Below are 25,322 nucleotides of genomic sequence, written 5' to 3'. Positions count from 1 at the left end.
GGGGGGAGGTAAAGCTTGGACTAAGATATATATATATATAAACACTAACCCTAAGTCAAGGTTGGACTGGGTCTGAGATGAGGCCTAAGCCCGGCCCAACCCTAACTTGAGTTTAACCCTGATTTATATTATATAATTTAGGATTGTCATCATACCTTTATATTCAAAATAATGAAATATGCAGTCATTCATTCTGATACTCAATTTATACTGAAGTTTCTAATTTCATCCAAGACAAAATTTTGTTAATGCTTCCAATATTTGATATACTTCTCTAATGCGACCTCGACCCCAACTGCAAAATTAGAGTCAAGCAGGATTATCCTGATGCTAGCAAAAATTATGGCCAATTAAAGTCAACCTAACCCAATTATCAGGGTCAATTAGGGCCACGTTAGTTTGGCATGAGTTTGGAAGGATTGGGTTTGGGCATGAACACTATAGGGTTGGATTAGACTTAGACATGAACTCGATGGAGTTGAATTGACCCAATCCTATTTTTCCTTTTGTTAATTTTTCTATGGTTAGCTTTTGTTACTATTTCAAAACAGCCAAACAGAGCTTAAATGGCTAAATTTTCAGTTTTTCAGCATCCAACAAATTGCTTTTTCCTTTTGTGAGAAAACACACCTATGTGGACCCTTACCTCAGGATACTGATGCAGCCAACCCAAGCTATACTTTCCATATAGAAGGTTCCAATTTAATGATGTCTGCATGGAAGACCACCGTCCTTTCGTGAGCCAATGCATGTCTCCAAGAAGAAAGATGCCAATATCTGAATAAAAAATTCATTGTCTACATGAATTTCTAGAGTCAGGGATCAGATCAGCTGCCCACGGGGAGATGGTCCACAGACCTCATGGGGGTCCAGATCTGTCCTCACCCATCTCCACGTTGAAAACGGATCCAAACTCCAATTTTAGTGCCATGACCCCAGACCGATGACAGTCCAAATATTCAGGTTATGTTTGGTATGTTTCTTATAATAGACTTTGGGTTTAGAATGTAATTTGATTTTATTTTTTTTGGGAGAATGCACGAAATGATAGCGTTACCTTTCTATCACCGTGCATTGAAAATGCTCCTGCATGTTTTTCTTTTGGCCTCGTGTGCTAGTGTTGTCTGCACTTGATTGACAGGGTTAAGTCTTTCTCTTTTTTCTTTTTCTTTTTCCTTTTCAGAATGCATTCTAGACCAAAAATTTATTCAAAAAATGCATACCAAAATCTGATTTGTATCTATTTTTAGTAAAATTTTATTTAATAATGCTTTTGTTTTTCGACATGGCTGCAATCCCTTTTATTTCTTTCTCCATTATACGAGCTCGGTCCATCTGCAAGGTGTTAACGTCGGACATAGTGTTTGCTAGATGCTTATACAAAAAAACTAGGCTATTCAGCAATCACTATCTTGTGTGTTGAAGATGCTTTTGTGCACTCTCCCATTGGTCCTATACGCCAGTGTAGGAAACACCAGACCGTAGAGTTTATTCTCCCCAAAAAGAAAAATTAAAAAAAGGAATACGAAGAGAGAAGGGATACAGAAACCGCTTCTCTCTAAAACTTATAATGGCATTGTTAATTTGCATAGGAGAACTAACAGCATTGCCAATATTTGGTTTGTTTTGGTATTTTGTGGCCTTGTTAATAGCCGAATCATGAACAGCATGAGCAGAAAGATGCATGAGTTGGAACTACTGCTCCGGAGAATGATATTAGAAAGCTACGGAATGCCAACATACTTCGATGCGCTTGCAGAGGTCACCCACCCTATCTTTCGTATGATCAAATATAAGTCTCCACCGGCTAGCGACGAAGCGGGGCTTGGCCTGGTAGCCCACACCGATAAGAGCTTCCTAACAATTTTGTGCCAAGACCAAGTGAAGGGCTTCGAGTTACTCACCAAACAAGGCCATTGGCTCCAATTCTCACCCGTTCAAGGCTCTTTCCTTGTAGTTGTTGGCGAGATGTTCAAGGTACTCACAACTATAAAGAAGAGAGTGTCTCTAGACATATAAATCAATTATTGCATTATTTATTTCTCTTCAAATTCAAACTTTTTGGATTTATTATTATTATTTTTTTCTCTTCATTTATTTACAACCAAACATTGCCATAAGGACACAATTGGTGCCTTCAATAGTTGGATGAAGGTGAAGACTCAGAAGTATTATTATATATTCCTTCTCTCCTATCCAATGGTTGATGGTGTACGTACATGGATGTGCACAAAACTTTTCCTTTTGTCTTAATGGCCCTGATTGGGTACATAGGTGTGGAGCAATGGGAGACTTCATGCAGCGGAGCATAGAGTGGTGATGAGGGGAGACAAAGAGAGGTATACGTTAGCATTGTTTGGATCACCAAAGGATGAGGAAGTGATTGAGGTGGCCAATGAGATGGTGGACGAGGACCACCCTCTTCTCTACCGACCCTTCAAGTACATGGAATTCGTCAACTATTTCAACTCCAACATCAGCAGAAACGCACTCGAGGTCTATGCTGGCATTTGATCCCATCTCTCTCTCATGGATTATGATAAAAATAAGTAACATCTATCTAGTAAAAGTATCTTTTGTGTGATCTCTCTCTCTCTCTCTCTCTCTCTAATGAGTATATGAAGCTAAGTTGTCAAAAAATGCTTTTTATTTTTTTGCAAAAGTGTTTCATATTTGGTGCGGACTTACCTCCACTGGGTCCAAGCAATTCAGTCGTATATCCGTCAAACAGACCTGCAATCTCTTCTTAATTTAAGGAGAGTTTCTGATCTCCGCACGTTTTGAGGGGTCCATTTGCAAACTAAGAGAGCAGATTAGTAGAACCATTTTTGTATGGAATTAATCCACACATGAAATCTACACAAGAAAAATCTAAATGATGAATTTCATGTATGTAGCACGACTTCTAGTTCCTTCTGAATTGCTACAGATGTCACCGAGAAGTTACTCTAAAATCCTGGATTGCAACTTTTGTTTTCAGTTTTTATCATTTGGCTTAAGTTTGTGGGCTTATTGGGTTAGGTTGTTGGTCCATTTGAAAATCCTTATGCATCATCTATTCCCTCATCTCGCTCCCTACAAATTATTAGATGACTGAGTTTTCCTGAGGCGAATCTATTCATTGTGACCCATCGCGACTCCAAACAATAAGGGGAGAGAGGTGGAGACAGAGGAGGTCTCATCTGGATCGTTCCATTGTTCAGCCACTGATGATGGGAAAGCTTTTCCATTATTAGATATCAAAATAACACATTCCTAAGCTGAAAGTAGCAATTCCTTTCAACACAAAGGAATTTATTTAAGAGGGAGGGGGAGAAGGGCCAATGCTCTTATCAGCTGCAATAGTTGCCCTTATAGACAAAACACAATAACTTATAAGAATGACAGTGGGCGGACTTAAAATGAAGAGAGAAAACACAAGAGATGTGATTAAACTAAGTAAAGAGAAACTAACTTGATTGAAGAATCACGTGAAGAAGTGTTTCATGGCTACCCTTGACTCAGGAAGAAAATCCAAATTCGGATTCAATCACCCATATGCCTTGATCTTCCAATTCCCCTCCACGATCCACATGGCTTGATCAAATGAAATTGAAAGAAGTAAACCACAAACACTAACCCAGAGGGTGCCTCCCATGTTAGTTTGGCCCGATGACCTTGTATCCAACTGAAGCCCGTCCTAAGCCGATAGAGACTGGTATGGGCTTTTCAGCCCATGGGTCAGACAAGGATTGGGATTTGTATGCTCAATCACAAGGTTAGGTCTGACCATAGTTAGTAAGTTTGGGGACGACAATAATATGGGAATGGATACGTACGACAATTAAATGGATCATATGGTAATAGTACGCAATAAAACGAGTACAGTAATGATACGGTACGTGTTTAGTATGATTACTATGCAAAAATTCGAGAGCAAATATACAGATTTATTTTGGTATTAAGAATGAACCAAAACTTATTGTTTACAACTAAATTCTAATATCTCATGTTCTTATGAACACTTATTTTCAATCTGGCTTTCCAATTAGTAATCACTTCTCAAAAAAACAAATTACATCTAATATTAAATAAGCTTAATCATGTCTATCATAGCTAATGTTGATAGGTGATCCATCAATCATTTTCTATCATAGTAGATAATAGCATATATTTATCAAAATAATAATAATAGCATGTGGTTAATCATTTAACAAATTAAAATATCATTATTGATATTATCTTATTAAACAATAAAATCCACAGCAACCCCTATTGATGCGGATTTGTATTCTAAAACCGAATCAGATCTCGTATAGGTCCATTCAAATATTCAATAATTCAATTTTAATTACCAATATTTGATTTGTAATTAAGGTAAGATTTTAGATTGGGTGACATAATTATAATTAAGTAGACTTCATAGGCTAACGGATAAGAATAAGATGGCACATAAGGTATTTGATTAATATATTTAGGGCAAGCTTGAAATGAAGTTAAATAAAGGACATAAGGTAATAAAGGAGAGAGGGAGGGGCAATATAGAAAGAAAGGTTGAAATTAATAAAATAAGAAAGGTAGATGTATGTCATCTACATTTTTCTTAAAATTGAAAAACCTACGGAAAGGAAAAAGTGTCGTTTTGATTTTTGAGGTTGAGTTCCCCCCCACCCCCAAAATAAAAGGTATTAATAAGAATAAAACGTATTATACAAGTTTAAAACATGTATAATATGAATACCTATAGAATACGCGTATAATATAGATTTTTTGGATTGATAAGCCAAATTATGACTTTTTGATTGAAACGTTCGAATATGGCAAAAATCTACGTATTAGATGCGAATTTATTAAATATGGTCGGTCCTAGTAGGGTGATTATCGAGCCACTATCTTGCATCATGAACAACTTATTAAACGATTAGGCAAATCTTGAGAATTCAACCAATCGATCTAGATAAGGCCCACCAACCTTATGCCAAAGCCCCCATATGGCAAGTACTCAAGTAAAGTTTCCACAATATCAACGAGAAATAGTGGGGTGTACGAACTAGAGTTGAAAAATTGGGGAAAATAAAGATGGGCAAAGTGAAAAACCCTAGTTCAATCGACAGATCGAGTTATTGAGAGGGTGTTTTAGTTTGTTCGTTTGTTTGTTTGTTTGTTTGTTTGTTTGTTTATTTTATTTTATTTTATTTTTTATTTTAAGTGGGTTTAGGTTAACCGAATAATTTGGGTTAATTCGGTTCGGCTCTTTTTATTCTCGTTTTATAATCAATTTAAAAAAAAAGCAAATTTTACTATTTTTTTATTTTTTATTCGGATTCGATCAGAATTTTTCATAAAATTCAGGAAAAAATCTGTTCGGCGAATTATTCGGCGAATTAAACAACTATAGTATGGAATCGAACCCACCATCAGCCACTCGGACGGTGACGAAGCAAGGGCTTCCTTCCAAGGCAACGGAACAAACTAATAATAAGTGATTAACACCCGAATCAACTCAACCGAAAGAGTTGCAGTGTGTAGAGAATAATAAAGATGCACCGCAGTGACAAGCTTCTTCTCCAGGCGGTTCTCGACCTTCTCGCATCCGCCGGCTGTACCTCTGCCAATTCTCCGGCCTCAGAATCTGATAAGCTCGTCGATGGCCTCGCCTGGTGTATCATAGCGACCAAATCCTTACACCCCGAATTCCGAATCCTCTCCCACCAAGACTTTGCTCTTCAACGCAAAATGCAAGTAACCCATCTCTCCTCTTTCTCTCTCTGTCTCCACTCGTTTAATAAAGAGTTATTTTCTTTTCTGGTTAATTTTCGGATTCCGTTGCGGTTGTGAATTGTGATGGAAGTGCAGTAAGTCCACACAAGTTATTGAAGCGGCAATCAAGTCAATGGGATGTCCTTACCCTCTCCGTGCTCATCAAATTCGAGGCCTTGACTATAAAGTTCTCCTTCCTGTTGTTCAGTGGATCGTCAGTCGTGTCCTTGAAATGCCATCCAAGTCCGCAGAAGAGGTAATTTAAATGTTTTATAGAGCTATTGCTTGTCATTGTTTCTTGAACGTCATGGGTGGCTAACCTACTTGATGAAAATTTTAGGTTACTATTGTAAATAACATTGAAGAGGAGGAGTACATAATTCGACAACTTGAAAAGGAGTTGAGTCTTGCAGACAATTCAGTCAAGATTTTGCAAGCCAATTTAAAGGAACAGGTTGGTTGATAATTTCTCTTCTGGGTATACCACAATTTAAGCATATTGATTATTACCGTTTCTGGGTTTTCCTATTTCATGAGTAGTTATACTTGACTTTCCATGAAAATCAATGTTTTATTAAAGAATCAAAATATTCTTTTATGTGTTTTTGTCTGCTTATTTATTTATTTATTTTTCATAATTAAATTTCTTTGTCTTTTGTTTTTTGGATACTTGGATTATTTACTTTTCTTAATGTTTTTGTTTTTGTTATTCTCCAGAATCAGAGGAAGGCTAATGTCCTGAATGAGATTCAACATCTAAGGGAGAAAATTGATAAGGAGGGAGCTAGCAATACAGTTCAGACTTTGACACCATTGTTGGAATTATCTAAGGTGTGTTGTTTGTTATTCTATTTCATTTCTACCCTTCGATACATGTAAGACTTATTTGTTATTTTTGGGAGAGGTAGGGAGGGGAAGGTAACAGCCAAGAGACTCGAACTCGAGACCTCCTCATGAGCGTGGGCTTTGTGCACCACAGCTGTACCAACTATGCTAGGCAGTTGTTGTTATAAGTTATATGTATTATATACCTTATTCCTAGATGTTTTTATTTTTATAATATCTTATTATCTTTTGAGAAAGAAGTGTTTCACTTCAATATGTTGCATGCCTTGCTTCATCCCTTGCACCTCAGGTGAAAGGAAGGCTTTAGCACCTTAGTTGTAACTTTCGCCTGTGGTATTACAGCATACTGTGAAGGAAAAAAAAAGTATAGTTTTTTCTTATATACATAATTTACTATTCAGCGACAAGGTTGATCCATTGCGACCTAGTGGTCGTGGATTCGAGTTGGAAAACAACCTCTCTGCAAAGCAAGGGTAAGTCTGTGTACATTATGAGCCTTCCTAGACCTTGAGTGGCGGAAGCCTTGTGCATTGGGTATGCCCTTTTTATAACTTACTATTCAAGACAACAAAATGTAATTTAAGAGAAAGAATAGTCTCTAAATTTATTTGCATAAGTTGTTATCAATCATGTTTCATGGATCTCTAATGTAGTACTAAATTTGAAAGAATCAAAATAGCAGCCAGTTGACAATGTTCTATACTCAAAGGATGGTCCAGATGCAAATAATGAATATCAGGAGTGAAATAAGACACAATTATGGAGGTAAAACAAAACAATAACCGTGAGGGACAAAATAATAATTTTCAGCTCAAATTAGGGTTCAAAAATTAGGGTAATAAAGCGCAAACAATCTTTGACTTCAATAGTTAACTTAAATCAACAAATGGAAGCAAACCAGTAACTATTTGAATACAAAACAATAACTTTTTCCAGATCTTGAGAAGTAAAAGGCAGAATTGGTATTCTACAAATATCGCAAGGCCAAGCCATCAGAAAGGGCCTAAATTTGAATCGATCTCCAAATTAGGGTTTTTGAATACCTAGTCAAAATTTGAGTTCGGTCGGATGGTTGAATTGCTTAATCCGAAAAAAATGTAAGACATCCATCCTTTAAGAAAGACTTAAAAAAATTCAAGGAAAGTTTGAAAAACAATACTTATTTGTTGTTGGATGAAGAAGATGATGAAAGAATAAATAAGAAAAGAAGAAGGATTGAGATGGGATAGATGTGGGTGGGATGGCTATCTTAGCCTGGGCCTCTCGCCCACAGCTATCTCAGCTGTTGAAGAATTCTTTCTCAGAATTTTTGGAGCACAAAGTTGCAATTTCATTCATAAATTTGTGTCCGATGCTGTAGCCTTTTACGAACTTATATAGAAGACTCAAAACTGATTCAAACACTAAAAAAGAAAGGCCTAACCCAATCCAAGGCTTATTTTATTACCATTAAGTGACTTATTTGCATCAATCTCCTATTGGAATAACATCAGAACATGACAAGCAGGTCCTTGAATCCCTGTTAATGCATCTAACAACTAAATTTCTTGTCTACCAAGTAAATACCAAACACTCCATTATGTAGACCTTTTTACTTTTCCTTCATGCTTGTGCTGACACTATTAGTTGTAGCTTTCTAATTCAAAACCATCTTTAGTTAGTTGCTATGGTAGCATAGTGGAAATCGATTTCTCCTTGTATGCTGATGCTTCAACATCACAATTGCCAAAAGAAGATGAAGACTTTGGGTGATCTATATTTATTATTTCTTCTTGGAAATATTTGACATATTTAAGAAGTTATTTTATTGATTTCTAGGAACAAAATGATGCAAATAAGTCACTTAAAGGGTTTGTTTTATTGGAAATAAGCCTTGGGTTGGGTTATGTAGGTGTTGGGCTTTTGATCTCATGGGCCTTCTTTGTAATATGCCACTTTAATGGGCCTAAAATATGGGTAGAAAGGAGGAAAACGAGATTTAATTCATTCGTTTGGTTAGAGTCCTGTTTTGAGTATATTTTATTTGTTATTTTAGCTTCCTATTCAGTTTAGGTTTCCCAATTAGTTAAGGATTGGGTTAGGCCTTTCCTTTTTAGTGTTTGAGTCTGTTTTGAGTCTTCTATATAAGTTTGTATGGGGCTACAACATTGAACACGAATTTGATTGAATGAAAATTTCTCTTGCTGTTTTCAAAGATTTGCCTGATGTTTCTAACTAAACTAGTAGTACTGCTCAAATCAAGACAAGTGGATCAAATTTGGACCACCTCAGGTGAAATTTAACTTGTCTCAAAGAAACATGTGTTGCTGAAGTAGACATAGTAAAGCTGAATATGACCAAGTTTGAGTTAAAAACTGATGGAGGAAGAAGAGAGAATAAAAAAATGAAAAAATAAAAGGGAAATGTTAACTTCACCAAGGTAGGTGAACTTTACAAAGCTCACCACTTGCCATATTTTCAGCTCAGTATGAGTATATAATGTGGGTTACATCATGGTTCAAAGTTATTGAAAATTAGAAGAATGCCACAAACTTTTTACTATGTAATAATGGAGGTTAGCATGCTCTTAATTTTCTACAGCTTTGGAGTATGTTCATCAACTGGGATAGTTGAGGGTGAGAGACCTAGGCTAAGATAGCCATTCCCCTACCCCACTTTCTTTGGAAGCCAAAGGTCACGTTCTTCTTTTTCTATTCTTTGTTTTACAAGTAAGTAGTTGTTTACTTTTGTTATCATCTTTCATTCTCTTGTTCCTGCTGCTGTCAAGTAAGTATTATTCTTAATTTTATTCAACTAGAACCTTAGTTTCTAGAAGGTTGGATGTTGCATGTTTTTTCAGATTACGCAATTCTGCCATCCGATTGTATTCAACTTTTGACCAGACCTTCTATCTCATTGAAAGGATCTGATTCAAATCTGAGACAATTATGATGGTCAGATCTGAAGATATTTTGTAATTTCCAATTATGCCCCTACCTCCATTAGAGCTTCTGTTTAGGTCATTCCACATTTGAAATCAAATCTATTTTCATTACCTATTTATGTTACTGATATTGGATTAATCTACATCTCAAATCAGTGATCTAACTTCTCTTTTGCGAACTCTAATTTCTGTGATTAAATTACTATTTTACCCCTTCCCTAGAGTTGTCAGAATTCCTCCATAATCTGGAATTTTGTTCTCTGTTTTTGATCCTGTTTGGTACTCTTTTATTCCTTTAAAGTAGTATTACATCACAAAAATGTAGGAGAATAATCTAACATTCTCTTTGTGATTCCAAATAGATGTTTATCATTGTGAGGATGATATAGAAACTGTGAATCTTCTTAGTAGAACTATTACATCGTACTTGGATATATTTGACCACAAATTTGTAATTTCCCAAGGCATTTAAGAATTTCTTCTCACCTGGCCTTTGACAAGTTTTTCCCTAAGGCTCTTTTGTGAAATCTGCTTCCCACTGTTGGTTTTGAAGGAGATGAAATATAGCATATTGGGAAATGCTATACATGGTAATCCTAGGATTTATATGGGGTTGTGTTTGATGTATTTTGAAGGAAATGGAACGTCATATTTGTTCCATATTTAAACATGTAGCTTTTTCTCCATGCAAGGTTTGGATGGGATTGTTACAAGTCCTTAATTTAGGGGACTTAAGGGTATTTTGCTGTCATTGTGTTAGGTTTCTATAGTTGATACTTACGCTTACAAGAAAACAAATTAGAATGGAAGTCATTGACAGTAAGATTTGAGAATAAATTTGCTCGTTGTGAGGGTGGATATCTTTCTGAGCCATTTCTGTGTCAGGCAATATACTTTATGTTTTTCATGACCATTTAGTAATCTTGTGGTGGGGATGGGAGGAAGCCTTGAATTTCACTTTGTCAACTAGATCTGGTTGTGTCCCAAAGAGACTTATAGTCTAAGCCTAAGGAATACAACTTTAATGGACAAGCACTCCAAGCAAAATAACAATTCAATGTCATGGTGAAATCTAATTGAAGTTAAATATGGAAAAGATTAGTGGGATACCCTTTTTGCAAATATAAATTCATTACTAGCTTATGGAAAGGATCTATGAAACATGGATAGGACTCCACTCTTAGGCATTAGAGCTCATGTTAAAAATGGGAAACGAGTCACTTTCTGGGAAAATAATTGTGTTCTGAGACTCCTCTAGAGAGATTATTATGACTTAGCATCAGTTCATGTGCTGGTAGTAGGTTGTTTGCAGGAAAAGGATGACCAGATTGGGTGGTTGCTCTCCATAAGTATGGCCTCAGCAATTGGGAATTCCTCATGATATTAAATCTACTTGTTCTGTGGTGAATTGTTAATCTGCTAGAAAGATCAGATCTTATGGATTGACCAAAATCTGAATATACTGTCCAAGATGTAGGGCCCTAGTATGTGTTAGATAGAATTAATAGATACAATTGTCGGGTGTTTGATAGATCTTTATAGTGACGTATTTTGAGTTAATAAGGTGTGGGTGCGTGGAGTATTGTGAGTTTGTATTTCTTTATTTGAGAAGAGTAAACGGATGAATGAAGTAGCGATTGAAATCCATAAATTGTCTCTAAGACAGAGGTAGGCTTCCTAAATTTTGAGATTACTTCACTTTGGTCAACAATGAATCATGGGGAAGCTTACCGAAATCATGGAAAAGCTTACCATGATGTTTGAGAACTTTGGATTGCGCACATCAGCTAACGACCCTGCATTGGAAGAATCATCAAGCGAGGTGAGGAGACCAAAGGAATAGGTAGCCATAATGGTGCACCCAGAACAACCAATGAAGAAGAAGATAGCATTCTCTATAACAAGATTGGCACGCCATGAAATGATCATTCCAGCTTCATTAATTAGAATTTTCTATATTAAGATATGGGATCCTTGTTGAATCATTATTTCCTTAAATTCTTCATCCTTGAGGACAAGGACGCTTCTAAGTGGGAAGGAATGTTAGATGTTGGTTAATTATATGTTGTATTGTTAATATGTATACATGCATGGCTAGCAAGTGGTAAGTGGAGGGGGTCAGGTAAAGTTGTATATGGAAGTTATAAAAGAGTTATGATCAGAAGTTAGCATTGCTACGTTTTGGGTTAGGGGAGTTGGTTATTGGGAGTTGTCATTAGTTATCCTAAATCATAGGATGTGGGTACGTGGAGAGGTGTGGGTTGTTTGTAATTATTTATTTAAAGAGAGTAAATGGATGAATGAAGTAGCGATTGAAGTCTCTAAATTGTCTCTAAGATAAAGGTAGGCTTCCTCATCCAAGCCAGACAAACGGCTTCGTCAATAAAGCCAAACTTCTCCCCTATTTTCTCTCCTATCTTTTCTATCTTCTTTTTTATTTTCTTTCCCCCCCTATTTTCTCTCATCTCCCTTTTTGCACGTAAACATGTCATTCATATGGGGCACTGGTTCCTCATCGGTTTCGAAATATATTTGATTTGGTTTAATATGGTTTTGGGTTCCTCACCTTGTAAGCTAGATTATGTGGTTGAGTTTTTCCAAGTTTTGTATTAGTGGTAAACTGATGCTCGGCTCAATCCTTGTGCGAAAGGGGCGACTTGGTGCCAGAGTGAAGCCACTAGGAAAGGGCTACCTGCAGCCAGGCAAAAACCTTGGAGAAAAGTGGAGCTGCTTAGAAAGGATTACCTGATCTGGAGTTGGCCGCCGTGAACATCGGGTTTGAAAGTGTGGTGGTTTGTTACGATCCCATATCAGTTATATGGGGTGCTGATCCCACATTGGTTTCAAAGAGATTTGATGTGGGTTGATATGGTCTTGGATTCCCTCACCTTGTAAGCCGGTTTACGAAAAACTCACATCACTCCAAGTTCATATCAGCACAATGGGGAGATGAGAGAAAATAGGGGAAAAAGAAATTAAAAATGAAGATGGAAAAGATAGGAGAGGAAATAAGGGAAAAGTTTGGATTTACTGAGGAAGCTGGTCGTCTGGCTTGGATGAGGAAGCCTACCTTTGTCTTAGAGACAATTAGGGATTTGAATCGCTACTTCATTCATCCATTTACTGCCCTTAACTAAATAATTACAAACAACACACACCACTCCACTAATCCAATAACCTAACAATGCTTACTTTTGATCATAACTCCTTCCATATACAACCTTATGTGACCCCCTCCACTTGCCACTTACCACTAGCTAGGCATTCATGCATACAGATTTAACAATGCAACATATAATTAACTAAACATAACACCAACACATAACAGCCTAGTAACAGGCATTACAAGAGCTTGACTTATCTTCTTTATTTTATTTTATTTTTAAATTTCATCAATTAAGGGAAATCTTTATTAAAATAAGAAAAAGAAGCAGATACAATGACAAGTAACAAAGAGGTAGCGACAACAGTCCACAATCTGACCAACAAGAACAACCACTCCTTGGCAATACCCTATCTCCTGCCAAAACCCCAAGAAACAACCCAACATTGTAGTAACCACGAACACCACAATCAAGATTACTCGCCCTCTCACATCTTTTGTAGATCAACCTACACATACCTTTCTAACACCGCATCCTACCAATTCTCCTAAACTCTTCTTGCAAGTTGTTTTCTTTAGATTTTCTTGTCACCTCATGGTAGATTGTACTTTAATAAATGACTTTTTCTCTTAAGTGGGAACCAACATAAATTTATGAGATTGGGGTTGTCCTTGTGGTTGATGTATGTGTTTTAGTGTGTATGTCATCTTGGATGTGGCTATACCTCATGCACATCTGTGAGGTCATATGCTATTTCTTAATTTTCTAATCAGGAGAAACAATAAATTTTGTGGATCCACCTTTAAGAAAATAATTAGTTTTGAGGCATTATGAACATTAACATGAAGTATCAACTTTAGATCCATCATTGAATCTAAGCATCATCATTGTCATTATCACCCATTATCCAGCTATTTTGGGTTGGTTACACATTCTTGTTTCATCATACCATTCTATCCTTGAAATCATGAATCTGGACTCCTATGAAAATTTTAAACAGTTAGCTAGTCTTAAACAAGCCTTTATCCTATGCAACCCTGCTTCATGGGTTTGGCACCACAATTCAGTAGTAAAAACGCTTGGTAAGCCTGTTTTAGAAAGCATGGTTTAAGATCTCGCTCTTGCCTCCCATCTCGCTAATCCAAAAAAAAAGACATCTCGTTAGATCTCACCGAGATCATGGATTTTTTTGTGGTCAACTCGGTGGTTGGTCTCAGTGGTCATATGGTCTTCGTAATCCTTGGAACTAGGCATTTACCTTATTTTAGGACTTCTAAACACAATGGAAACATCAGTTTTTTAAAATCAAACTTAAAATGGTACTTTGACTTTGTACCCTATGTAAGTAGTGATGCAGCAGCACTCTGATGGATCGACCCAAACCCGCTTCAGAACCCGGACCAAGACCCAAATCCAATTTGGGTTCCAAGTTTAATAGAATATTCTAGGATTTTATTTTTATTTGAGAATGTATGTTTCCTATTTGAGTCCTTATTTGCTTTTAATTATGTTAGCCTAGGTGTAGGAGATTTTATTTCTATCATAGTCTTTGATTTTAAATAGAAGGTTTTAATTTTATTTTATTATAAATTAGACATGTAATTTATGGGAAGATTAGTTGATTAATGAAGAAAAAAATTGATTGGGACAACCCCCCCTGTGTGGCTGTCTTCTCTCCCCCTTCTTTTTCTTCTTCTTCTTCTTCTTCTTCTTCTTCTTCTTTGAGATCTCTTCTTTCCCCCTTCTCTCTCTTATTTCTTCTTTGTCCAGTGAGACAACCCCTTTTTTCTTCTTCCCCTTCCCATCGATCTGCTATTGCCATTCTCTTTTCTATTTTATGTTTCTACTTAACCAATTCTGCTACTCTGTTTTCTGGGCAATATAAACGGCCCTGATATTGATCTCCTTTGATTTCTTGGAGGCCCTCCCTTGGCCCCCCCGCATTATTTCGTATCAGAGCAAATTTCTTGTCAACTTGTTTACTCCAATAGTTGCTTACACCACCCCCTTATCTGAACTGTGGACTCGGTTACTTCGATAGAATGAAGAGATGTTGAAGATGGTTAGAGCTTTTCAAGAAGAAAGGGAAGCATATAGGATACAAAGGGAAGCACAAGCTGTTACCCTCCAGGACATTAACACAAGAGTTGATGCCTTAGAGTCACGTATTCGGAACCCCGGCAGATAGCGAGGTCTCATTACTCATGACATTGTGACGACACCTCGAGAACCTTGCCCCCAATTTAGGGACCAGCACATCAAGGTTTGCTATCGATGTTGAAGATGAATTGGACGATTTGATGAAGGATGCCTCTGAAGAACTGATCAATGGCCCGATCTCATTTGTGAAGACCCACCATCTGATTCCGATCAAAGTCATATCATTTGTTGATGACCATTAGAAGATCGTGACCGTTGATCGCGAGGTGCACTGGATCTTTACCCCATTGGAGACATTGATTGAGGATGCTGATCGAGTGGTGTTGATTCTCTCCTTCTATAGAACTTGTGGACGAGCTTTTCTAAACAACAGGGGAGTTGATATAGCAGTGTTCCTATGGATCGACCCAAACCCTCTCCATAACCCGGACCAAGACCCAGATCCAAGTTGGGTTCCAAGTTACTGATTTGGGTTCAAGATTGTTAGAATATTCTAGGATTTTATTCTATTTGTAATCTTTTATTTTAGGCAGTTCTAGATAAGTAACAAATTCTAGGATTTTATTTTATTTGCAATCTTTTATTTTAGGTAGTTTCTAGATAGGTAACAAGTTTCCAATTTGAGTCATTCTTTGTTTCTATTTCTATTAGTCTAGATTTAGGAGATTTTATTTCTGTTTTAGTCTTTGACTTTAAGTAGGAAGCTTTAATTTTAGATTATTATAAATAAAGCATGTAACCCAAGTGATGGGATTAGTTGATTAATGAAGAAAAAAATTGATTGGGGGAAAAAAATAAAAATAAATAAACAAGTGATTGTGAAACTCCCCCCTGCATGGCTATCTTCTCGCCCCCTTCTTCTTCTTCCCTGCGATCTCTCTACCTCCCCTCTTCTCCTGTCTTTTCTTTCTCTTTCTCTCTTGATTCTCCATCTATTGTTTCTGGACTTCTGCTATTGATATTTACTCACTTGAGAATCCCCTGTTCTGGGCGGTACATCATAGCCCCAAGGAATTGAAGGGATCTTCCCCAATACAAGTCCTCTCAGCTTCAAACTTGGGGGCTAACTTCACCACATCAAAGCGACCCAACTGCAGGATTGGGGAATCGATTCATCTACCCCAATTGATTCCAGCAAGAACTGGCTGCAAAAGTCACCTTACATGGAGTATTTAAGCTCTGAAACTGAGCCCAGTGATAGCCTCAGATCTGGATTCAGTTACAGGTCTGGTCGTGAGGTATTAGTTCACACCAGGGACTGTTTCTGGTTAAGAAAATCCTGCAGTTGGGTCGCTTTAATGTGGTGAAGTTAGCCTCCAAGTTTGAAGCTGAGAGGACTTGTATTGGGGAAGATCCCTTCAATTCCTTGGGGCTGTGATGTATTGCCCAGAACAGGGGATTCTCAGGTGAGTAAATATCAATAGTAGAAGTCCAGAAACAATAGATGGAGAATCAAGAGAGAAAGAGAAAGAGAAAGAAAAGACTAGAGAAGAGGGGAGGTAGAGAGATCGCAGGGTAGGAGAAGAAGGGGGGGGGGAGAAGACAGCCACGGAGGGGGAGTTTCACAATCACTTATTTCTTTTCAATAATGCGGGTGGCCAAGGGGGGGCCCTCCAAGAAATCGAAGGAGATCGATATCAAGGCTGCTTATGTTGCCCAGAAAATAGAGTAGCAGTGTTGGTTTAGTAGAAACAGAAAATAGAAGAGAGAGAATGGCAGTAGCAGATCGATGGGAAGGGGAAGAAGAAAGAAGGGGTTGTCTCACTGGACAAAGAAGAAATAAGAGAGAGAAGGGGGAAAAAGAGATCTCAAAGAAGAAGGGGGGGGGGAAGACAGCCACGCAGGGGGGGTTTCCCAATCAATTCATTCTTCATTAATCAACTAATCCAATAACTTGGGTTACATGCTTTATTTATAATAATCTAAAATTAAAGCTTCCTACTTAAAGTCAAAGACTAAAATAGAAATAAAATCTCCTAAAGCTAGACTAATAGAAATAGAAACAAAGAAGGACTCAAATTGGAAACTTGTTACCTATCTAGAAACTACCTAAAATAAAAGATTGCAAATAAAATAAAATCCTAGATTTTGTTACTTATCTAGAATTGCCTAAAATAAAATATTACAAATAGAATAAAATCCTAGAATATTCTAACAATCTTGAACCCAAATCAGTAACTTCAAACCCAAATTGGATTTGGGTCTTGGTTCGGGTTCTGGAACGGGTTTGGGTCGATCCATCGGAATGCTGCTACATCAACTCCCCTGTTGTTTAGAAAAACTCAACCACGAGTTTTATAGAAGGAGAGAATCAACACCACTCGATTAGCATCCTCGATCAATGGCTCCAATGGGATAAAGATCTAGCGCACCTCACGATCAACGGTCACGATCTTCTGATGGTCGTCAACAAATGATATGACTTTGATCGGACTCGAATGGTGGGTCTTCACAAATGAGATCGGGCCATCGATCAGTTCTTCAGAGGCATCCTTTATCGGATCGTCCAGTTCATCTTCAACACGACAACAAAGCTTGATGTGATGGTCTCTAGATGGGGGCACGGTTCTCGAGACGTCGTCACAATGTTATGAGTAAATTAACCTTGCTGTCTGCTGGGGTTCCGAATACGTGACTTTAGGGCATCAAGTCTTGTGTTAATGTCCTGGAGGGTAATCCTATATGCTTCCCTTTCTTCTTGGAAAACTCTAACCATCTTCAACATCTCTTCATTCTGTCGAAGTAATTGAGTCCACAGTTCAAATGAGGGGGTGGTGTAAGTAACCATTGGAGTAAACAAGTTGACAGGAAATTTGCTCTGATACCAAATAATGCGGAACCGGGGGTTGAGAAAACCCTATTCGGTTTGCTTAATGGCCCACCCAAATAGGAGTACCCAATAATCAAAGGCAATGGCAGCAATGTAAACAAACAGAGGTAATAACAGAGGGGCAAACTTGTGAATAATTAGATTACTATTCAGCTGCTTGGGAGATGGGACCTAAAGGGAATTAATATGTATTGGATGGGGATAAGTTAGGAAACATCATATGAATTTAGGACATGAGAGAATTAAAGACAAAGAGAAGGGCATAACTAGAAGAAGAAGAGGGGGGGGGGTGGGGAGGAAAAAAAATTGATTGGGAAAAAAAAAGTGATTGTGAAACTCCCCCCTGCGTGGCTATCGTCTCCCGCCCTTCTTCTTCTTCTTCTTCTTCTTCTTCCCTGTGATCTCTCTACCTCCCCTCTTCTCCTTTCTTTTCTTTCTCTTTCTCTCTTGATTCTCCATCTGTTATTTCTAGACTTCTGCTATTGATATTTACTCACCTGAGAATCCCCCTGCTCTAGGTGGTAGATCACAACCCCAAGGAATTTGAAGGGATCTTCCCCAATACAAGTCCTCTCGGTTTCAAACTTAGGGGCTAACTTCACCACATTAAAGCGACCCAACTGTAGGATTTTCTTGACCAGAAACAGTCCCTGGTGTGAGCTAATACCCCACGACCAGACCTGCAGCTGAATCCAGATCTGAGGCTATCGCTGGGCTCAATTTCAGAGCTTAAATACTCCATGTAAGGTGACTTTTGCAGCCGGTTCTTGCTGGAATCAATTGGGGTAGATGAATCGATTCCCTAGTTGAATTTTCAGGCACATCCGACCCATATTGTGGGGGTTTCTCTTCACCTGAAGACCCCTTGGACTTCCATCCTGTTCCTCTTGGCTGGAGGTTGAAGACAAATCTTCGTGGGTTGTCAACAAACCCTTTTAATCCCTCTTTTCCCTTAATATCCCTCTCCTTCTCCCATTTTCTTCACTGTCCTACTTTTACATCTGATTTCCAGTTTACCCTTTCTACTAGTGCTTTGTAAACCAGTGCTAATGTCTTGAAGTTCTAACAAATTACAAGTTTGCCACCCTTGTGAACTTCAATTTATTTATAGGAACGCCACTCCCTTCAAGATATCATCATATTTACTGTTTTGCCACCTGATCTTAGACCTAAATTGCTTAAGCTTTTAAGTGGGCCCACACCCATCCTAGTTGGATCCTTTGGGGCCCAACGGCCCCGCATTAAGTAGTCTCCGGCTCTTTGGACTCTAGGCTAGTATGCTCTGTTCCACAATCCACATTCCACAACCAACACATGACACACCATAATTATAAGAATTTAGAAGACATCATAGATAATTACTTAATTGATTAACAAGTAGCATTTATGACTGATGATCATAGTAATATACATTTGAAAATTTGAAATGACATACGATAGAAATGGAGATCCTCAAGCAAAAGTACCAAAATTCTTGCCCCTTAATGTTTTTTCTTCAAAAAAGTAGAGAGAGAGGTGAGATCTGGCGAATTCTGGCGAGATTTTGGCGAGATCTTGTCATTTTTAAACCTCGCTTGTGATCTCATCTCGCTAATCTAAATAAATGAGATCTCAGCGAGATCTCGCCAAGATCTTGAACCATGTTAGAAAGAAATACTGTATAGTTTTAATAGAGATATTCATCACAATTGTTTGTTTTTCAAAGAATTTTTAGCTACTTTAGTTATCCCAAAGTGTTCTAGCAAATCTGAAGAAAAAATTTGCATTAATTATTTGTAAAAAGGCACAATTTCACATGTGAACAGGAATATTCATTCTCAATAATATTTAGACGTGAATTATTCGAGTGGAGAAAATCTATGCTATTACAGTTCTCATCATTTTATGTGTTAGATTCTGTGGCAAAAACTCATTTGTTAGGATGTTTCCAGGATTTACAGAGGCAAGAACAGGATTTAAGGTCCTATTCTGATACAAAATGCTCTGACTTGCAAGCTGAGGTTGGTGAACTGGAGGAAAAGATTTCAAGTAGCAATCAAGGAAAAAATTTGTCCGATGATTTTGACCGTTCTTTACGTGACTCATTGGAGAGGCTGAATTCAGCAAAGTGTGTAAGATTCTATTGCTGCTCTTGTTCATCTCTTCTGAATTTAGAAGAGAATTTGTTTCCATGATACTTACTCATGAGTCATCACATTTATTTTGTTGTTTGTGCTTCAAAATTTCATCAGTACTTTGTGTTAGGATGTGGCGGTGTGTCAGTTCTCACTTGGAGACCATTCTGAATCCACTTTTTATGATAACTAACATTGCTTTCTTCAAAGGCATATAGAAATTTCTTTTCATATGGAATATGCTTCTCCTTTGTGCTCTTTTGCTAATTGTTAGACAGTTCTTTTGTTGCATAAAAACAAAGATGAAAAGAAATGGTGCTTATTATCTCCCCTATCCCCCACGCCACCCTCCAACCCCACACACCCCCCCCAAAAAAAAAAAAAAAAAAAAAAAAGAAAAGAAAAAAAAAAGCGAGGAAAAGGTGTATTATTATTGTTAGATGTGGATATACTCTTCATGGTAATGGTTTTGACAAGCCCTGCTTTTGTAGGTCCCTGAGAGGGGTGGTAATGGTGTGATCATGGGGTCAAAATACCTTGTTGAGTTCACTGTGGGCCCACCCAAATGTGTATTAACCAAAAGCAGAGCAAAAATGGCAGTTCTGGTAAACTTAACAAAGGTTGCAAAGGGGAGTAGCAATCTTGTAATAAACCAGATTTTCCAGGGGTTTACTTGGTAAGTAGAGGAGAGGGGCCATTAAAGCTATTAGGAATTATAGTATAGGGACATATTTGTAATTAGTTTACATAAAGGATAAAGGGAAGTAAGTGATGTAGATCAAGATGTTCCAGCACAAGCATTCATGCCAGAACAAGCCCAAATCCAAGGTATCTCTTGAAATCCTAACCTAAATAGGGTGCCACTAACAATTGTTCTGATCCACATGTGTCTCTTCCCCATCACTCGGTACTAGTTGATGGAATGGAAATTTCCGTATTTATTCTATAAGAAATGCGAAAAAAAGAAAACAAAGAAAAAAAAAAATGTATTCCTCTATCTGTAGAGTACATTGAATGTACAGAAATGGCTATAACAGAGTTTCTTTGTAGTTTAGCATATTTGTTTTTGTGTGTGTTTGGTGGTCCGTAAATAAAGAGCTGCTTGGTCTTGATGGGCCTTTTAAAGCATGGTTGACAGGGAATCCAGTCTAGGAGCATGTAGTTTTCCCTCAACTCCGCTACAGTGTACTCCTCGAGTTGATTTTATTTTCTAATATGTTAAAGAAGTAGCCTAAGGGTTATATGGCCCATAGGCTTAGTATTTGTATGCTTTCTAATGTAATAGGCCTACTTTGACTGGCCATATATGAAGAATAAGTGGCCCATACGAATTTAACTAGTTAGTTGCATACTTGCATCTAGACCTCTAAAGTTATGAAGTTTTGGGGATATCAATAGGTTCTTGGGGATGTCAATAGGTTAGTTTCCTTGTTAGTTGTGAAGAACCTTGAAAATGTAAAGTTCATTAATTGGTCAAAAATCTTGGAGGAAGTCACTGAAAGAGTCTAGAACCCTCCCTCCTGGCCTCTCTATATAAGGAGCTTCCTGTAAGCTAATGGAACAACATAATTTGATTGAAATCTTGGATCTGATTTTTTCCAATGGCTGTGAGAAACCTTGAGGTGAGAGTTGCCTAGGTATGAGTGAGAGACTTTACCATCTGTCCCATATTCTTCCCTTATTCTCCCAATCGATACCCCTGTTTTTATTTACTGTATTGAGATTTTCTTCACAGCTGAGACCCAATTGAATGCTTCTTGTTGCTGCTGGAATTATTGTTGGTTTTTAGAAGATTGCTTGTTACTGCTTCATCATTGCTGGCTGGAGAAGACAAGTATATACCCTGTGGTCTAACATCTCTGGTGTTTCTTGCTGAAACCTTGATGACCTCGAAACTGAAGATCTGTCCATCAACTGGAGTCTATATTTTGACAACTAGGTACATAAGGAACAAACAATGTGTAAACTGGTGTCAGTTTTACTTTTCTCACTTCACTTCAATCCTATCTAGTAAGGATTCTGAATCTGTCGTCAGGACCGAACCAGGATCTTATCAATGAGGGGTAAAGGGGAGGGTATTTTGGGGAATCCAATTTAAAATCATAATATCGTGAAGGGAGGAGAAGAAGTCGTCTTCCACCTCCAACTTCTATACCCAGCAGAAACCAGATTTCTTGCAGGAAGGAGATCTTCCTCTTGAGAGCTCCAATTGACCTGATATTTCAGGCGTAGGATCGCAATTCAAGGTCCTGTTGGTTCCCACTGCCATTGACTTGAAACAGGAACCAAGAGACGAGGGAGGAGGACCTGAAACAAGACCTGGTGGTAATCTGCAGAACCAGTGGTGATCCCTGGTTTGATCTCACTGCAGTGGATTAGTTGGGTGATAAAACTCTGAAGGTTGGGTTGTTTTAATGCAGTGATTCCAGCCGTCAAGTTTGAAGGTGAAAGGGCTTGTGGTGAGGGAGAATGATCTGGTTCTGTTGGGCTGCAACATCCATTAGAAACAGAGGTGGGAAAAGAAACAGAAAAGAAAGAAGAAGGAGAAGAATGAAAGCAAAAGAGATATGACCTGAAGGAGGATCAGATTTGGAGTTGCACAGGGAAGGAAGGAAGAAGAGAGAAAATGTGTGGAAGAAGACAGGAGAAGAGAATAGAAGAGAAGAGAGAAATCAGGTCTGGGATACCAATCCTGTATGCACTGCTCAACAACACCAAAACTCTTAAAAGAACTCATTTTTTACTTAAATTATATTTAATTAATTGCGGCCGGGTGTATTACATATATAAAGATCTTCTAAAATTTCTATGTTGACTCATAAAAATACTCATAATCACACTCATGCACTCTGTATAGCAAATAAACTCAAAATAGAGCTCTATCCAGCTGTTAAGTATTTGAATATAACTCAACAATTAGTTACTAATCCCGTGTACTAACTTTATCCCCACTTTTTGGGGTTATAAATTAGTTCTATAACAATGAAACCCAAAAAGTTAAGAAGGCCCAGCCTATAATATAACTACTCAAAGGTCAATTTCTGCCCATTGGACTTCCACAAGTACCTTATGTGATTTTGATGCTTGTGCATAGCTCTCCATACATGATTGATGTCTAATGCAACTGCATTAATTCCCCATGTGTTGAGAAAACTAGCCCTTGAGTTTTATAGAATGTAAGAATCTTCAATGCATGACCATGATCAATCAATCTCCTTGACTCCATGAGACAAACAGTTAGATCACGATCCAGTGGTGCAAAATCAATGATAGGGAATCTGTTGTTGAAATCGCAATGTGGAAGCACAAATTCTACTGATTCCTGCTTTGAATTCCCACAAGCCCAGCAAAGCCCATGGCCTTGATGGTTTCAGCATGGGGTTTTTTTACCTCCTGCTGGGAGATCATTTAGAATCTTCTTCCTCAATCCCTCCCAAGTCTAGGGGGTCAACCATGCCTAACTCTGCCTCATTCCCAAAAGGAAGGAGCCTCGTCCATGTCTGACTTCAGACCTATATCCTTGTGCGACTTCTTCTACAAATTCATCGCCAAAATCCTAGCCACCCGAATCCAAGGAGTCATTGATTCCCTTGTCACTCCCAATCAATCAACTTTCATAGCTGGTAGAAGCATAGCGAACAACATCATCCTTTGCCATGAAATTGTTTGTAGCTTTGGTAGAAAATCTCACTCCTCTGCTGCCCTCCTCAAAATTGACATCCGTAAAGCCTTTGACTCCATCAAATGGGATTTCATATCCAGAGTCCTGCTACCCATGTCCTTTCCTCCAACCTTTGTTAACTGGATATATGCCTGCCTTTCGTTACCTAATTTCTCTGTCCATGGCAACGGCTCCCCGGCAGGGTTTTCCACCTCTTCTGTTGGTATTAGACAAGGCTACCCCCTCTCCCCTTGCTGTTGAAGTTCTTTCTAGATCCATTCAAACCGATGATCTCATTTCCCCCATCCCTAAATGCTGATCCCTCAAGCTCACCCATCTTGCTTTTGTGGATTATCTCATGATCTTCTCCAAAGCTAACCCTGTTCCAACCATCCTCTCTTGCTATCACTTTTTCGAATCCATTTCTAGTCTCCGCATCAATCTTCTGTAATCCAACATTTTTCTCTCTGGTGTTTCTAATGAGATCGCTTACTAGTTTCTCCCTTTGCTCCTTACCTACAAATATTTGGGCCTCCCCCATATCTCCTTTAGGCTCACTGCCCATCATTGTATCCCCATATTAGACAACATCAATAAGAGGCTCCAGCTCTGGAAAAGAAAGCTCCTCTCCTATGCTGTTCGATTAGAGATTTGGAGCTCATCAGTTTTGTCCTCTAATCTTCCTACATCTACTGCTCTGGCATCTTTGCCCTCCTTAATGCCACCATTAAGGCCATTGAGTCCCCTTTTTGCTTCTTCCTTTGGAGGGGTGAGGATTCCTCTAGATTCCTCCACTCCATCCATTGGTCCTCCGTTTGCCTCCCTAAGGCCGAGGGGGATCTTGGTCTTAGAAAGATAAAAGATGCTAATTCCAGTGGCATCCTAAAGCTCATCTGGAAGATTCCTTCCAAGCATAACAATATCTGGGTCTCTTGAGTCTACTCCTCCCTCCCCTGAAATGAATCCTTTTGGGCGGTTCCTCTGTCCAATGATGCCTCCTGGGTATGGTGTAAAATTCTCTAGGCTAGGCCCCTCTTGCCATGGAGGTCATTCACTGTAAGATTGGTAATGAGTAATCTACTTCTCTTTGGCTAGACAATTGACACTTTAGGGGTGTTCTCTTGCTTTAAGCGGGGCCTAGATCCGTCTACTCCTTTGGCCTTGACAAAGACTCTCCAACCTCTTCCATTATGCCAATGGCGCTTGGCTACCACCCACCTCCCTCACCTCTCTTCTTCCCTTTTGGTCCTCCCTCTCCTCGCTCCCCTTTCCCCTTTCCCTCTTTCTTCTAGGGATGATAAAGTTATCTGGTCTCCTTCCTCCTTTGGAAAATTCTCCTCCTCCTCCACTTGGCATCTTGTCTGTAGCCATAGTATTCCCTACCCTTGGCACAAAATCATCTCGTTTAGATTCCACATCCCTTGCCATAGCTTCACTGTTTGGAGAGCCCTCTCTAACTGTCTCCCTCACCCAAGCCTTCCTTATCCACCGTCATATTCTTGTGTCCCTTGCTTGTTGTCTTTGTTGGAAAGCTTTAGAAGATATAAATCACCTCTTTTTTTACTTCCCCTTTTCTTCCATTGTTTGGAAAAGAGTCCTTGCTCAGTACTGGCCATCCAGGAGATCCCCCCTTACCCTCTCTAGAGAATGGATTTGGATCGACATGACCTTTGCAGGTAAGACCATTTGCGAGACTGCTGGAAAACTTACCTTCTAGTCGGCTATTAACCACATTTGGATGGAGCGAAATCTCTATAGATGGACTTCCAACTCAAGGTCTTTCGATAAGATTTGGAATGCCATCTACTCCGAGGTCTCCTTCAAACTCTCTCTTATGCTTGCCCTCCTAGTTGTGAGGTCCCCCAAGAATAATCTCATTATTTCCTCTTGGGGGAAGGCCCTCTTCCGTCTTGTCTACCTCTTCCCCCTCCCCTTATGGGTCGTA

At 38.5% G+C, this 25,322-nt stretch overlaps 2 protein-coding genes across 9 annotated transcripts in view; both read left to right on the top strand.

Annotated features, from left to right (window-relative positions):
• Nucleotides 1-2,679, top strand: part of LOC122064638 (probable 2-oxoglutarate-dependent dioxygenase AOP1) — a 5,501-nt gene extending 2,822 nt beyond the window's left edge. The window contains exons 2-4 of one of the 4 annotated variants that reach the window (XM_042628393.1): nucleotides 1,668-1,977; nucleotides 2,275-2,339; nucleotides 2,404-2,679. In XM_042628393.1, the coding sequence (XP_042484327.1) occupies nucleotides 1,668-1,977; nucleotides 2,275-2,339; nucleotides 2,404-2,584 (556 nt within the window). In that variant the 3' untranslated portion in view covers nucleotides 2,585-2,679. Of the gene's footprint in view, nucleotides 1-1,652; nucleotides 2,014-2,273 lie in introns of all 4 variants that reach the window. The other 3 variants (XM_042628391.1, XM_042628394.1, XM_042628392.1) reach the window with 3 other exon arrangements.
• Nucleotides 2,680-5,382: 2,703 nt separating this feature from the next.
• Nucleotides 5,383-25,322, top strand: part of LOC122064633 (coiled-coil domain-containing protein 93) — a 40,489-nt gene continuing 20,549 nt past the window's right edge. For 2 of the 5 annotated variants that reach the window (XR_006135779.1, XM_042628377.1), the window contains exons 1-5: nucleotides 5,383-5,717; nucleotides 5,836-5,995; nucleotides 6,080-6,193; nucleotides 6,457-6,570; nucleotides 19,534-19,713. Coding sequence is in view for 3 of the 5 variants with exons in the window: in XM_042628377.1 (XP_042484311.1) it covers nucleotides 5,521-5,717; nucleotides 5,836-5,995; nucleotides 6,080-6,193; nucleotides 6,457-6,570; nucleotides 19,534-19,713 (765 nt within the window). In the remaining 2 variants the exon portion in view is untranslated. Of the gene's footprint in view, nucleotides 5,722-5,835; nucleotides 5,996-6,079; nucleotides 6,194-6,456; nucleotides 6,571-19,533; nucleotides 19,714-25,322 lie in introns of all 5 variants that reach the window. The other 3 variants (XR_006135778.1, XM_042628376.1, XM_042628378.1) reach the window with 2 other exon arrangements.

This window comes from Macadamia integrifolia, unplaced genomic scaffold (assembly GCF_013358625.1).
Source record: "Macadamia integrifolia cultivar HAES 741 unplaced genomic scaffold, SCU_Mint_v3 scaffold170, whole genome shotgun sequence".
NCBI classification, from domain to species: Eukaryota; Viridiplantae; Streptophyta; class Magnoliopsida; order Proteales; family Proteaceae; genus Macadamia; species Macadamia integrifolia.
Note: the sequence above shows the minus strand (reverse complement) of the source record. Positions and strands in the feature narration are given on the sequence as shown.